Source organism: Monodelphis domestica, chromosome 3 (genome assembly GCF_027887165.1).
Source record: "Monodelphis domestica isolate mMonDom1 chromosome 3, mMonDom1.pri, whole genome shotgun sequence".
In the NCBI taxonomy this organism is placed as follows: Eukaryota; Metazoa; Chordata; class Mammalia; order Didelphimorphia; family Didelphidae; genus Monodelphis; species Monodelphis domestica.
Window position 1 is genome coordinate 344,834,731 of NC_077229.1, and position 16,103 is coordinate 344,850,833.

General features: G+C 36.0%; 1 protein-coding gene across 2 annotated transcripts in view; it reads left to right on the forward strand.

Annotated features, from left to right (window-relative positions):
* Positions 1 to 16,103, forward strand: part of VPS4B (vacuolar protein sorting 4 homolog B) — a 42,021-nt gene that overhangs the window by 17,519 nt on the left and 8,399 nt on the right. For both annotated transcript variants that reach the window (XM_001375934.5, XM_056824234.1), the window contains exons 7-9: positions 8,425 to 8,573; positions 10,573 to 10,654; positions 14,978 to 15,197. In XM_001375934.5, the coding sequence (XP_001375971.2) occupies positions 8,425 to 8,573; positions 10,573 to 10,654; positions 14,978 to 15,197 (451 nt within the window). The remainder of the gene's footprint in view (positions 1 to 8,424; positions 8,574 to 10,572; positions 10,655 to 14,977; positions 15,198 to 16,103) is intronic.

The following is a 16,103-nucleotide window of genomic DNA, read 5'->3' on the forward strand; positions in this document are numbered from 1 at the left end:
TGGGTAGAAAAAGAGACAAAGGATGCCCTGATTCAGCAACTTTTAATTCTGTAAACATTAACTTAACTGTTAGTAAGCCAGTGAACATTCAAAGTAATGCAAGCTCAATGTGAATCAGTAGTGTGCTGTGGAACCCAAAGCTAATGTGATCCTGGACTATGGTTAAGAAAGGCACAGCTTCTAGGAATAGGGAGGTGATAGTCTCATTCTTCTCTGTCTTGTTCAGTTCTGGAATTTTGATAAACTGGCAAGTATCCAGAGGGAGGAACCAGGAATGGTGAAGAGCCTGCAGTTAAAGTCATATGAAGATTAGTTGAAGGAAATAGACATATTTAGCCTGAAGAAAAGACTCAAGACCAGTGCCTGGTATAATTCCTGATACATACTAGGTGCTCATAAATGCTTATTTATGTAATATGCTAGCTGTCTTCAAGTATTTTATGTAGAGGAAGGCGAGATGTGTTCTCTGATTTCTGCAGAAAGAAGTAAGAACAGGTGAAAATACCTATGATTACAACATAGATTTGTTCTCAAAGCTAAGTATGTTATAGAAGGGATTTCTTTTCTCTGTGGGTTGAACTAGGAGGTCCTTTCAGTTTCTCAAGTTGTGTGATGTTAAGTGGATACATTGTTAGAACTGAGTCAAACCTTGACATTCTTGAAATGGCTAGATAGATTGAGCATATTTCATATACTTACAGTATGCCAAGCTTGGTGACAAGTGCTAGGACAACAAATACAAGCAGATAAGATAGTCTCTGACCTGAAGGACCTTTCTTTGTAATGTTAGGAAGGGAAGTCGGGGAAGGATGGCCAGTAATGCAGTTGTCAACGAGGAGTAAGTAAAGTAAGTCTGGAGAGTGGAATCTGGGTAGCAGGGAAGCATTGCTGAGGGCTGCCTGAGATAATAGTCCGGTGAGATGGTCACTAGTCAAGAAAGTAGAGCCCCAGGACATAAGTTTTTTTCAGGGTGGCAAAGTGGTCAGCAAGGAGATAGGAGTCAGGAGTGAAACTGGAAATGAAATCAGAAGGCAAAAGGAAGTAGCCCCTAAATGATTCACAGATTCTTCTTGGAAAGAATTGATTCTCTCTTGTGTCTAAAGCCAACACTATATCATACTGTATGCCTGCTCTCCATCATGCTGCCTCTTCTACTTGACAGCCCTTCAGAGCAAGACCATTGAATTGAAATAGCTGCTTCACCACATGTTGAACCACCCCATGTTTAAATGGGCAACAGGAGCAACAGTAGAAAAAAAAGCTTAACAGAAATTGAAGCAGAAGAAAAATAAAGGAAACTGAAAAGCAATGAAAACTCAAAGCAGCAGCAAAAAAAAAAAAAAGGAACTGGAAGAAGCAAAGAGAGAAAGTTAATTCGCTGATACCAATATGATACTTGTCTTTGCTCCTTCACACTGTTCACCTTTGGCCTGAGTAAAACCTATAGTTTTTTACCTGAGCATTCCATAGGAAGTGAGTTATGCTCTACATGTGCTTCCAGGCCAGGTACAGGGGAGCATTTCACACCAACCTGAAACATATTATAAGGCCTAAATATGCTTCTGTGAAACTTATTTCACCTATGTGTGCCAGTGAGACCTTTTCCACATGATAATCTTTCAAACACTTGATGATTGTTATTAGATGTTACTAAGTCTTTGCTTCAGGCTAAACATCCCCATTTCTTTCAGCAGGCCTCTTATTTCACTATCATAAGATTCTCCTCTATTTTTGTTGCTCCCTAGGCACCTTTTCTAACTTATTTGTCTAAATAAAACAGAGTGCCTAGAACTAAGCACACATTTTAGTTGTGATCTGATCAGAGCAAAATTCAATATGACAGTCGTGTTACTCTGGATCATTTACGCCTCTTAATGTAAGCTAAAATGGCAGTAGTGCATTTGGCTATTATGTTTACTAATTGAACTCACAGTCCACTAAAAGCCCCAAATAATTGTTAAATGTTTTCTAGCATTGGAATTGACCTTTTTTTCTGTGGAGAAAATATTGCACAGAAAGGGTTTGGAACTTTAATCCTTTGGAATTTTATCCTGTTAAATCTAACCCAAAATTTTAGTTTCAAACATATTTTTGGATCCTGTAATCTGCAATGTTCAGTCCTGTCCAGCTAGGTGTCATCTACAGACTTGATAAGCTTGTCATCTATACTTTTGTCCAAGTTATTAATAAGAATGCTGAACAGCATAGGACCAACGACAGATTTGTTGGGTCATCACTCTACTATAGAGTTCTCTCTAGGCTGAAATTAATTTATTGATAACTAGGGATGGAGCCAGTCAACCAATTCTGAGTCCATCAATCCAAATCTACTCAAGACAGATGTATTAGTATAATGACTTGTTTGTGTTCAAAATACAGTGCTCTCTTATAAGTATTTATAATATTCTTAAAGCCCTGTTATATCCTCAAGTGCCGCCTTAGAATCATCTATGGTTAAATTATATTTTTAATATTAAATTAATTTGTTCTACTTTTTAAAATTAGCAGTTCCTATGTGCTATATGTCTCATAGAATCCCACAGTTAGAGAAGACTTTAGAAGTTGTCTAGAATCCAGAGTTAGAGGAGATTTGAGAAGTTGAATCTGTACCTGATAGAAATTCTCTCATACCATGCCTAATAAATCCTTAAAGAACTTTAGTGATAGGTAAATTGCTATCTCCTGAGGTAGCCCATTCCAATTTTAGTTATCTTCAGTTGCTAGGAGGTTTTTTTCCCCTGATATAAATGCAATTTGGTGCCAGTGAGCTAATCAGAATACCTTGTTCCACAAACATTCTTTGTAAATGGAGAGTGACTTCTTTTAGTTGCAGTCTGAAATAACAGATTTAGACACATATCATATCCTTGTTATTGTGCTTTTTGTCATAATTATTTAATTCCATTTAACCAGAGAATTATGAAATATTTTAATTGATTCTGATCTAATACCTAGGAATTTTTTCCAGGGTAGTTTAGGACCAATTTTATTTTATAAAATCTATAGAGTTCAAATGAAATCATATTTATAGGTTATGGGATTTATTAGAAGCCATAGCATTTATGTGATTATGGCCAATGCACACTTCAAATATGTCCTTTCTCTTACTGCTATTAGTTATTTCTTTCTTTCCTTAAATCTTTAATGTTGCATAAGATAGAACAGAAAGAAGTCGTGTGGAAAATGTGAGGCTTGTTGCCTGAGTTTAGTGAGTTAAAAGCTTAGGCCACATCTAACAAGAAAGCCCTTTATTTAGAAACAGTGCTCTTTGTTATATAAATATTTTGCCTTTTGTTTCTCCAAACCTATAGACTGAGTCCTTGCACGTAGAGATTGGAATAGGGCCTGGACCTGTGATCTCATTCCTTTCCTTACCTCTTGGGTGAGGAACATCCTTCATCCAATTAAGGTTGGCAACTTCTCTGCAATTTTTAGTTTTAGCGAGTATCATAGCACACTGAATGGCCCAGGGTTACATAGCCAATATGTGTCCACGGTGAAACTTGAACTCAAATCTTTCTAACTTCAAGGCCAGCTTTCTTTCCACTATAACACTACCTCTCTTGAACAGAAGTCACACCCAAACTTTATTCAACTTTACCTTTTATTTTAGAATTGATTCTAAGTATCAGTTCTAAGACAGAAGAGAGGTAAGGCCTAGGCCAGTGATGGTAAACCTATGGCAAGGGTGCTAAAGGTGACACACAGAGCACTCTCTGTGGGCATGTGGCTGCCTTACCCCCTGCCACAGTGCCTCCCACTCCTCCCCCCCAGTTCATTAGTAGAAAGGCTGAGGAACTCAGGCAGAGCTGCTTTCCCCGCCATTGTACCTGATGACACTTTTTCACATTCCCCACCCCTTTGCCTAGTAGCCCAATGGGAGAGCTTTCTCCCTCCCATGTGTGTGGGGGAGGGGGGCAGCACTCAGTGGGGGAGAAGGGGGCATAGCACTAGGTTTGGGGAGAGAGCAGGCATGGCACACAGTCTGGTGGGTGGTATGGGGGCAGGACCTGGTATTCCATCTCAAAAAGGTTTGCCATCATTGACCTAGGCAATCAGAGTTAAATGACTTGCTCAGGGTCACACAGAACCTCCTTTTTTCTAGGCCTGATACATTATCCACTGTGCTACCTAGCTGCCCCTTGTGACATTGTTTAATAGAACATTTTGCAGACCTGATGGCATATACTTGTAGTCTGTGTTCCTAGAGACGTTGTGGCTGGTGGATTGCTTGAGTGCAGGAGTTTCAAGCTGCAATAGGGAAGACACAGAAGATAATCGCCCTCTGAGGCTCATTGGCAATAGGATCTGATCCATGAATGCCAGCTGCATTTTAAGCTTTGGCAAGATAGAGTTCTAATCTCCCCAAAACAAAAACAAATAAAGCTCACAATGTGTTTATACTTGTGCATGGCCTTAGTTTGGGATAGGCTTTTTTAAAAAACAGTATCTGTACAACTCATTTTTTCCATTTGGTATTAAATTAAGGAACTCCAATGTGAAAGCAACATTATATTTGTTTAGTTATACGAAGGCAAGTATTAAATGTCTGCTGTGTGCCAGACACTGTGCTAAGCACTGGATAACATGAATATACATAGAAAAATAGTCTTGTAATAATTATAATATTTATTTTAATTATTACAGTCTCTGCCCTCAAGTTGCTTATGTGGGGGAAGCCACCATATAAAAGGAAGCTGGAAAGTGATGATGTGGACATGGTAAAGAAAGTCCTGTAGAGATGAGTCAGCATTATAGTCTGGAGGGGAATAAATACAAATATTTGCAATGCTGCAACCTATTAAAAATACTTAAGCAAATTTTCTGATCCAATATGCACGCTTATCTATCTTTTGTGATTGATTTGATGCTTGAATGTGAGCGAAGCTTGTTTTGATTCCTATAGACTTTAAGTGGTCACAGTGGTAGAAGAACTTAGACTATGCAATATAGATATCTTTCTATAAGAAAAAAAAATTGTAAAACAAATAAATTAGAGGCTAATTAGAAGCTGTGGGGTACAAGAACTTAATACTAAGTCAAACAAGCTAATAACATCTTGAAGTTCAATCAAAGTGAAAAGTAAAGTTTCTTTGGTTATAACTATCTAAACCAGTGGAGAAATATGATGTGATTTACATAAAACTTTCCCAGAAAATTTTTATTTTATAAAGCAAAGTGCATTATATTTATGTGGGTATATACATATCTACACACACACAAATACCATAAACTAAAAGCTTTTTCTTTTGTCCCAAGAAGTTCACTTAGTTGGTATAAAAAGGCTGTTCTTCTTAACTTTTCCCCTAGATCTTAACTCCCTTCATTTAAAAAACAAGCCTTTAGCACATAGATCTTGCCCAAGATATTTTTCATAATATTTGCAAACAATATTCTTTTGGGTTTTTAAAAAACTTTACCTTCTGTCTTAAAATCAATACCATGTATTGGTTCTAAAGCAGAAGTGAAAGTCAAGTAACTTGCCCAGGGTCACAGAGCTAGAAAGTGTCTTAGGACAGATTTGCATCCAGGACCTCCCATCTCTAGGCCTGGCTCTCAAACCAATGAGCCACCTAGGTGCCCCTCCCCCCCCCCCATTCTTATATTCTTATGATTTTAAAAACACTTTAGCCTACCACAAAAACTGAATAACTTGTATTTCTAGACAATTAACTTCATTTTTTCTCTTTAGAGATCTTTCTGTAACTAGGTAAAGTGTAACTAAATTATCTCCATAGTAACCAGTTATTTCAAATATAGATGAAGTACTCCCTTCTTTACTGAGGTTGGAGAGCTACTCTCATGGAACATTGTCAGATTTGGTTGATGTGTTAGTTTTAGGGAACTGCTTTTTTTCTTCTGTATTTAAAGATTGTTGGTTGGCTAGGGAAGGAGCATATTCAGGGAAAAAAAGAGTTACGTAGAATCCAAAGGTGGAGTACAATACTCTGGCTTAGTTTAGGTTTTAAATGCAAAATGTAACTGGGTCCTATTTAAAAGATGTACCAACAAGTGTTGTCTTCACAGTATTCATCATAGGAGAATATACACATAAACTACAAGTGCTATCATGAATCAAAGTATTTTTGGGAATCCTTGTGGAATTTCCTTCAGTCTGTGGTATAATCTTTTGAATATCCTCAGTAGTAACAAAAGCTTTGTCTTTGACAAGTTTGATATCTGGAAACAAACAGAAGCCATTCATATCCAAGTGTGGAGAATAAAGATGGATCATTAGGTTGGTAATACAGTTTGGGAAGACAGCATCAAGGTATCACTGTGAAGAAATGATTAAACTGATTTCTTCTTATAACTTATGACTGGTTCTGAAGACAACTCCTAAAATAGCTGGGAAAAATGGCAGCAGGGCCAGTATACTGCTCTTCCAACTACTTTGTCCTAGGTAAACCCTCACATGGAACTTTTTTCATGTGAAATGTTTTTCTAAAAATAGTACTATTATATTAGAGTCACACCTTATTTGTTATGGCACATTTTACTAGAAAATGACAGAATAAGACAAACTATAAACTATTTGTATGCCCAAAGTAATCATAAAGAAAATAGATCTAAACACAAATGGGATAAAAAAGGTTTTTCTTTTTTAGTGGAGTTGCCCATCCAAATCACCTGAGGGTCAGCAAAGAGAAATATTCTTCAGAATTACGAAGATTGTTAGCTTGTATTTTCCGACATCCCAGGGTTTGAAGATAAATTGTAGAGATTAGGATTTTTCCACACAGTGTATCCATAGTAACACCTAAGATTGTTTTTGTCTTCTTATTTTATTAAATGACATGTCATAGTATATAGCAAAAAGAGCATTTGATTTGGAATCAGATGGACTGATTTCAAGTGCTAGCTCTACCACATGGTACCTCTGTGATCCAGGGCAATCATTTAACCTCTTTGGGTCTTGGTTTCTTCCTTTGTAAAAAGGAGAAATTGGACTAAATTATGTACCTTCCATAATGCTATGAACATTGAAAATTGGAATAATTTTTTGTTGTTGTTTTTAAAAGGCAATTTTTTTAAACCCTTACCTTACATCTTAGAATCAATACTGTGTATTAGTTCCAAGGTAGAGGAGTTGTAAGGGCTAAGCAATGGAGCATACAGCTAGGAAGTATCTGAGGTCATATTTGAACCCAGGACATCCTGTTTCTTGGTCTGGCTCTCAATCCACCGAGGCACCTAGCTGCTCCCGAAAAGGCAAACTTAAAAAAACAAAACAAAACAAAACCCACTTTTTTAGCATATCCTTATACTTTGTCATTAACCACAAGTATTAGGACTGAAACTTTATATAAAAACAACCAAACAAAAACCACAGCATTTTTCTATTATATCAGCTTTGTTTGCACGATACGTATTACTGTAGCACCAGGCTCAATTAACCAGCAGAGCTCATTTGTACAAAATACCAGTGGGGACAAAAATATATTCCCTCATCAATTTTGTGAAAATTAAATTTGATTGCTTATACTGTTATCTATGGTTCTTCTATCACCATAAGAAAAACAAAAACAAAAAATGAAAGTTCTATTAGTATTTATGTAGCTTCTATAATTATTTGGAGATCAGGTTCTTTTTCATTTTTGTCTTTTGAATCCCCATTGCCCAGCATATGGGCACATACAAATTCTTGTCAAATGAATCAACCAAAGAGGTAGCATGGTATAGTGGGCTGGGGACTTGCCTTGAAGTCAGGAAGACATGGATTCCAGTCTTGTTTTTGACACATCTTGACTGTGTGACTGAGCAAGTCACTTAACATCTTACTGCCCACGGCAACTTTTTGAGACTGATTTACCATTGAGTTGCCAATTTGCAGTGTTGAAGGGAGTCTTCACCTTCAAATTCCCTGTGCCCTGTGAACTCTTAATTCAAGACCCATCCACCCTCACCTTGGAAAAAAAAAAGTCAAATATGAGGAGAAAAGTTCTTTATCTTTGATCAGTGATAGATATTCAAAGCAGTGAAATAATGGGAATATTCTCATTGTTAAATAAAACCACTTTTTGGAATGTTTTAAGGGAAGGGAATAAAGCATGTGTCTACAATGTGCTAGGTGCTAAGCACTTTTTACAGATATTATCTTGTTTGATCATTCAACAACCCTGGGAAATGAGTACTATCATTGCCATTTTACAGTTGAGGAAACTGAAGCAAACAAGTTGAGTGACTTTCCCAGGGTCACACTGCTAATTAAGTGTCTGTGATTGGATTTGAATTCATATCTTTAGCAAGACTCCTTTTCTGGAGATGCTTACATTTCCTGTGGCTCTTTTTGGAAAAGGGTTATAAACTAAAATTAATTTTGCTTTAAAATAAGTTATTTCCCATTGTTACATATTTTTTGTATTATTTCCATATTTTAATTAGCATGATAGACTAGAATTGAAAATATTTGTTTCCTTTCAGACTAGTCAAGAATTTATTTCAGCTTGCCAGGGAGAACAAACCTTCTATTATCTTTATTGATGAAATCGATTCTCTATGTGGCTCTAGAAGTGAAAATGAAAGTGAAGCTGCTCGGAGAATTAAGACAGAGTTCCTGGTTCAAATGCAAGGTAGGGTTTTTTATTTTAATAGCCTCATTTAGATGTTTAATCAGTTTACTAAATACTGTGAACATAGTGAGTGAAATTAATTTTCACAATCTGTATATTTTGTTGTAAAGTCTATATTTTCAATGTTTAATTGTCCGCCACTTAAGTTAAGGGGCTGTTTGCTGTATCATTTAATAACACAGAAATGCTCTATTAAAATATTTTCTTCTTCAGCAATTATTAAACTTGTCAGGGAGTAGGTTTTTTTTTTAATTTTTCCATTTGAATTTATGTAGTCAAGTTAGAACATTATTCCTTGGTTACAATAATCACATTATTTCCCTCCTGCCCCTCCACCCACCCTTCCCGCAGCCGACATGCAATTTCATTGGGTATTACTTGTGTCCTTGATCAGAACCTATTTCCATATTGTTAGTGTTTGCATTAGGATGTTCATTTAGAGTCTACATCCCCCCAGTCATATCCCCTCAACCCATGTATTCAAGCAGTTGTTTTTCTTCGGTGTTTCTACTCCCACAGTTTTTCCTCTGCTTGTGGATAGAGGTTTTTCTCGTAGATTCCTCCATGTTGTTCAGGATCACTGCATTGCCACTAGTGGAGAAATCCATTACTTTCGATTGTACCACAGTATATAAGTCTCTCTGTATAATGTTTTCCTGGTTCTGCTCCTCTCACTCTGCATCACTTCCTGGAGATTGTTCCAGTCTCCATGGAATTCCTCCACTTTATTATTCCTTTGAGCACAATAGTATTCCATCATCAACATATACCACAATTTGTTCAGCCATTCCCCAATTGAAGGGCATCCCCTCATTTTCCAATTTTTTGCCACCACAAAGAGCCCAGAAAATACATGTAATTTTCCCTTATTATCTCTTTGGGGGTACAAACCTAGCAGTGCTATGGCTGGATCAAAGGGCAGACAGTCTTTTAGTGCCCTTTGGGCATAGTTCCAAATTGCCTTCTGGAATGGTTGAATCAATTCACAACTCCACCAGCAATGCATTAATGTCCCAACTTTGTCATATCCCCTCCAACATTCATTACTTTCCTTTGCTGTCATATTAGCCAATCTGCTAGGTGTGAGGTGATACCTCAGAATTGTTTTGATTTGCATTTCTCTGATTATAAGAGATTTAGAACACTTTTTCAGGTGCTTATTAATAGTTTTGATTTCTTTAACTGAAAATTGCCTATTCATGTCCCTTGCCCATTTATCAATTGGAGAATGGCTTGATTTTTTGTATAATTGGTTTAGCTCTTTATAAATTTGAGTAATTAGACCTTTGTCAGATATTTTTGTAATGAAGATTGTTTCCCAATTTGTTGCTTCCTTTCTAATTTTGGATGCATTAGTTTTGTTTGTACAAACCCTTTTTAATTTGATGTAATAAAAATTATTGATTTTACATTTTGTGATTTTTTTTTTCTAGCTCTTGCTTGGTTTTAAAGTCTTTCCTTTCCCAAAGATCTGACAAGTATACTATTCTGTGTTCGCCTAATTTGCTTATAGTTTCCTTCTTTATATTCAGGTCATTCACCCATTCTGAGTTTATCTTGGTGTAGAGTGTGAGATGTTGATCTAACCCTAATCTCTCCCATACTGTCTTCCAATTTTCCCAGCAGTTTTTATCAAATAGTGGGTTTTGGTCCCCAAAACTTTGGAGTCTTTGGGCTTATCATAGACTGTCTTGCTGAGGTCATTTACCCCAAGTCTATTCCACTGATCCTCTTTTCTGTCTCTTAGCCAGTACCAAGCAGAAGCATTTCGTTTGTAATTGGTAAGGAAGGGTATTCAGAGATCTGAACTTTTGCTGCCTCTACGCTGCCATCTTCAGGGAGTATTTTTAAAGAAAAGAAAGTTGGCATAAGAACCACATAGATAATTCATTTACAGAATACTATATTTCTAGGCATAAAATTTTATGCATACATATAATTATGATTTAGTGGACAGCAAGATAAAAAATTATTAAATATAGTCTTTATTTTTGTGCAGGAGTTGGTGTGGATAATGATGGAATTTTGGTACTGGGAGCTACAAATATACCCTGGGTTTTAGATTCTGCTATCAGACGAAGGTACTGTAATCACAATTATTTTCCCTAAAAATGCTGCCACTAAGTAATAATATTCTCTTTTTTTGTCATGAAAAATAGCATATTAAATCATTATGCGATATTTGCATGCTCATTTGACTTTTACTATGCTAGGAGTTTTCATTAGATTTCTTACTGTTCACCAAGTGGTATTATGGATTAGGGTTAGTAAACATCATTTTTGAATCCCTGGTACACAGTGCCTGGTAAGGGTTTAATAAATGTTTGTTGACTGACTGATCAGACAAACATGATGTGAAATTTTATAAATGTACTTTAATTGACATTTTGTTTTCTGTCATGTGCTTTTCTAAAATTGCAATTTCTTATATTTTTTTACAAGAACATAAATGACCTGGGTTATTTCACCTCCTAGCCAAAAAAGCTATTCCTCTAACTTTTAAATATGCGTTGAATGTTATTGGAAAGAGGGTGCAGATATATATAGTTGCTTCACTTGATATTATTCCATACTATGTTATATCATATATAATTTTCTTTGCATTCATCTAATTCTTTCATCAGGAAACTTAGTAAAAGTGATTAAATATAAGCAGTGTTTGAAAAGTACAATCTAATTGTGAATGAATGTTAAACTTCATTGGGCAACTTTCAGAAAATATTCCTATATCACCAAGTCATCTGAAAACTCTTCTCATCATAAACAGCTAAATAAAGCTCATCTTTACAGGATACTTTAAGGTTTACAGATTTTATTGAGACTGATGTAAGTTTTAGATTAAATTCATGAATGTGTAATAACTTTTATTTGTATTGTATCCTTGCAAGTTCCAACTCTCCCACCTTCTGCTGTGGGATCCTGAGCAAATTACCTAGCCTCTTCCTACTCCAGGCAACTCACTAACCTTTTGAGTTGCAGAGAGGTCAGTTTTCATCAGTAATGTTAGTTACTACTAATAGGTCCCTACGCTAACAAAACACAGGTCTGGAAGAGACATAGCTGATTTTTTTTGAAGCTCCTTGCATAATCTCTTGGTACAGTATCTTAATAGCTATTATTTAATATTTGGAGTTTGTTTTTACTATTTTGAATGGTAATTTGACTTGACTTGTTGATTTATACATAACCAGGGTAAGGCCAGAATGTAAGGGATTAATATAAAAGGTTGGACTGGATTATTTAAAAATAGGGTCACCAGGAATTTAATCGATTCCAAAATGGTTTTTTTAGCAATTGATTTATAAAATATAGATGGAGTGAAAGCAAGAAAATCAGAGAGAAGATAGGGTAAGATATCTAACCTAAACACACTAAATATTTTGCTCCAACCCCTGGCTCAACCCAGGCAGGGCTAATTAGTCCTCAGCTGGATGGACCTCAGCTTTGAGCTGAGGACCTGGGGATGAATAAAGCAAGAGCTTCAATTACAAAATCTCTTAAGAGGGGAGGCCTCTATTGAGGCTAGTCCCTTCAGAAAATCCAGGAAAGGAGTTACTCTTTTATATTTTCCCCACATGGTAGTTCTAAGGGGAAAAAATCCAAGAGCAGCCTGAGATCTCAATCTGGGGCTCCTTCAAGATCAAGTTCGAGGTGAAAGACCACAGGAAGTTCTTGGCATTTTTAAAGACCATTCCTTTTCATCACTTCCTGTGACCTCCTTCCATTTTACGTATACCAATTACAGCTAAAACTTTGCTTAGGACTGCCTAGGGGGCAGTCAGTCAATTCTGATTCATCACCCAATAGCACACGTGGGTCAGAGACCTTACCCACTCAAGTGTAAGTGGGGTGTATGAAATCTAAAAATGGGCAGGGAAGAGTTAATCTCATCTTCACTATCCCCTCTATGATCATTTGGGAAACTAGTCTTCCCAATTGATAATTTGACATAATCATCTTGTACCCCTAAAAATTTTCTAACTATAGGTGTATACAATATTGCACCTTCTATGAGGAAAGTACAATAGTTAAGAGATAAGAGGGAAATAGAAGAGAGAGAAAGCAAAACCGGTGTTTGTTAGGCACATTGACAAAAAGCCAATTAGGGGGAAGTCCCCTTTGGCATAAGAGTGTACATTCAAAATTAATGTTCAACCCCCTTCAGTTCAATTAATTGCACCCAAAGTTCATTCTGGATCTTCTTGATGCAGTGTAGGTTTCTGAAGGCATCTTTCTCCAAACAGTTCATTTTCTGAATTCAAGGAGTTAGCAAGCTTCTTTTCCTGAAAATTTTCTCAAACAAAATTTTAAATTACAGATTTTATGAAAATATAATACAATCCCCCTGAAGAGGGTGTTCACCAACACCCAGATCAGTTCAGGATACATGGTTGAGTTATGGGGGTATATGAATCCATTATCAAAAGAAAAATCAAAAACATAGAAAGAAAAATAAATAGAAGAAAAATTAAAATATCAAAAGTCTATGTATATAAAATTCTGCATGAAACAAGAATAAATTCATAATAGGCCCTTATATTGAGGTCCAGTTAAAGTAAATTTTTGTCCCACAAATCTGTAGGACAAAAATGCAGTAATATTGCACTTACTCATTATAAGCCAGGACTACAGGAAGTTGTCATACTATAAGAGAGAAAAAAGGACTAGATTTTTGTGTAAAAGGGAAGTGTCGTTCCTTGGTTTGATTTTTCGTCATTTCTCAGGGATAAGAGAGTTAGAACAGCCAATTGTTAGGTGCCTTTGATAGAAAGTATTTCACAAGGAGTATGGTACAAGGAGTCCTGTGTCTTGTCAAATGCTGCAACCTTGAGTCTCACACTAGGTTCAAGTCCTTATGTATTGGTATAGAAGTTCACCAATACCACCTGGATTGGTTTCTTTTTTTGACCTGTGTGCTCTTTTTTGGCTCTATTCAGTTTAAGTCTGTGCTTCTGTGGCACTATGTAGATGAAGTATATGTTCCTTTTTTTTTTATCCCATTTCCTAGAATCAGACACAAACATTAATCACAGTCCCATAACATTTATCAATAAATGGCAGGTTACCATAGTCAAAAGCTTTTGCATATGCGTTTATATGCTAGGCAAATGGACAATCTTACCTTATTCTATTGCAAAAATCAAAACAGTTAAAAAAATTCTTCTCAATTCTGGTGACAAGTGCTTCAAATGTAAAAAATGAGAGAAAAAATCAAATACTGTTTCACATATGCAGGAAGAAAAACAATAATTAAAAATGTATATATTTCACAATCACAGAGGTGTAAAATATAGTTTACTTGCCAAAAAAAATAAAGATTCATTTCCTCTTTAACTTGCCATGATCTGTAGTGTGAGTGCAAATGAGGTAGAAAAGCAATAATACATTCAAGGAAAAAAAATTACAAAAGGTACATCGAGTCAATATAGATCACTAATTCAGGTTTTCTCTTTCGAGGTAATATATGTATTGTCCTATAAGGGAAATTTGTTCAAGTAGAAAAATTAACCAAATACAATGCAATAAAATAGTATAGATTCAGCAATAGGGGGAAGTCTTATCACAATCAACAGTCAAATATAATCAGTATAGGCAATTCAACAGAGGGTACTCATTTTACATGGCTACAACAGATCCATGTGCCCCTTTCTCCAATTTTAATGGCTGTTGGTGTAGTCAATAGGAATTGGAACAGTCCATCATAAGCAGGTTCAGTCAAACCAGTACCTTTGAAATTCTTTATGTACATGCTATCACCTGGGTTTAAATCGTGAAGTGAGAAATCTATGGGAAATGAGAAATCTGAACAGCAGCTCCAGTCATGGAGTTCTCACAATTTCATTTGTAATTGTCTGATATATGTGGCAATGGTTGTATTCATTCCTAACAATGATGGCAACCCGTAATTATATCATCATCTGAAGGAACATATCATGGAGAAGAAAATGTAGATTTTTTTTTTTGGACACCAGAACTGAGTTTAGAATAATTAACTTGATTATCCTTTTAAAAAGTTATTTCATGGACATTTTCTTTCTTTCTTTCTGTCTTTTTTTAAACCATTATCTTCCATCTTGGAATCAATACTGTGTATTGGTTCCAAGGCAGAAGAGTGGTAAGGGCTAGGCAGTGGGGGTCAAGTGACTTATCTAGGATCACACAGCTAGAAAGTGTCCAAGGTCAGATTTGATCCTCCCGTCTCTAGGCCTGGCTCTCCCAGCTGCCCCTTCATGGACATTTTCTACAAAGAAAATAAAATATTTGAATGGAAGACCTAATTCTGTCACAACATATTAAAATTTTTATCTAGCCAAACTTTGCATATGTAATTAAGATTATCACCTGCTTGTTCTTTCAGTTTTTAAAACACAAATATGTTCTATGTTCCTTCTCGTATTTTTCAGATTTGAAAAACGTATTTATATTCCTTTGCCTGAAGATCATGCCAGGACAGCAATGTTTAAGTTACATTTGGGGACCACACACAACAACCTATCAGAAGCAGACTTCCGAGAATTGGGAAAGAAGACAGATGGCTATTCAGGGGCTGACATCAGTATTATTGTACGAGATGCACTGATGCAGCCTGTGAGGAAAGTGCAGTCAGCTACTCATTTCAAAAGAGTAAGTTGATTAGAGCACTGTAGATGTTAGAACATGGTTTCAATATACTTCACAAGCAGGTATTTATGCCTCATGATTTTACATAAGTATCATGAACTTTTTTCTAGTCTGTTTATTTTCATTTGGGATTAAACTGTCTTTAAATGCAATTTCCTTAATACAAGTAACTTTCACTCTTATAGAAAATAAAATTTCTAAATAGTCAGTAAACTTTTTGTTACCAGCATACCTACTACATGTGCCAGGCATTGTGCTACATGCTTGGGAATACAAAGAAAGGTTAAAGATAAGTCTCAAGTAGCTCACAATCTAATGGGGGAGATAACATACAGACAAATATGTACAAACTATATACAGGATAAATTGGAAATAACAGACACTAAAATAAGTGGGGATTAGGACGAGCTTCCTGTAGAAGGTGAAATTTTAGCTGGGACTTGAGGGAAGCTGTCAGGAAATGGAAATGAGGAAGAAGAGCATTCCAGGCATGGTGAACAGCAAGTGAAAATGCCCAGTCAGGAGTTGGAGGTTCTTTTTTCAGAAACAACCAGGAGGCCAGTGTCATTGGATAGTAGATTGTGTGTATAGAAGGATGTAAGGTGTAAGAAGACTGGAAAGGATTTGGGGAAGGTCCTGGTTATAAAGGGACCTTGAATGCCAAACACAGAATTTTTTATTTGATCCTGGAGGTGACAGTGATCTACTAGAGTTTACTGAGTAGGGAGCATTGCATGGTCAGACCTACACTGTATTTAAGATTATTTTGACATCAGTTCAAGGGTTTATTTAAATGGCTACCATAATTCTAAAAATTATTTTTATTTTCTATGAAATTTTATTTTAAATAATTACAGTGTTGTTTATGACTAACATTAATGCATTTGTTCTAGTGTAAAGGCCTCAGAA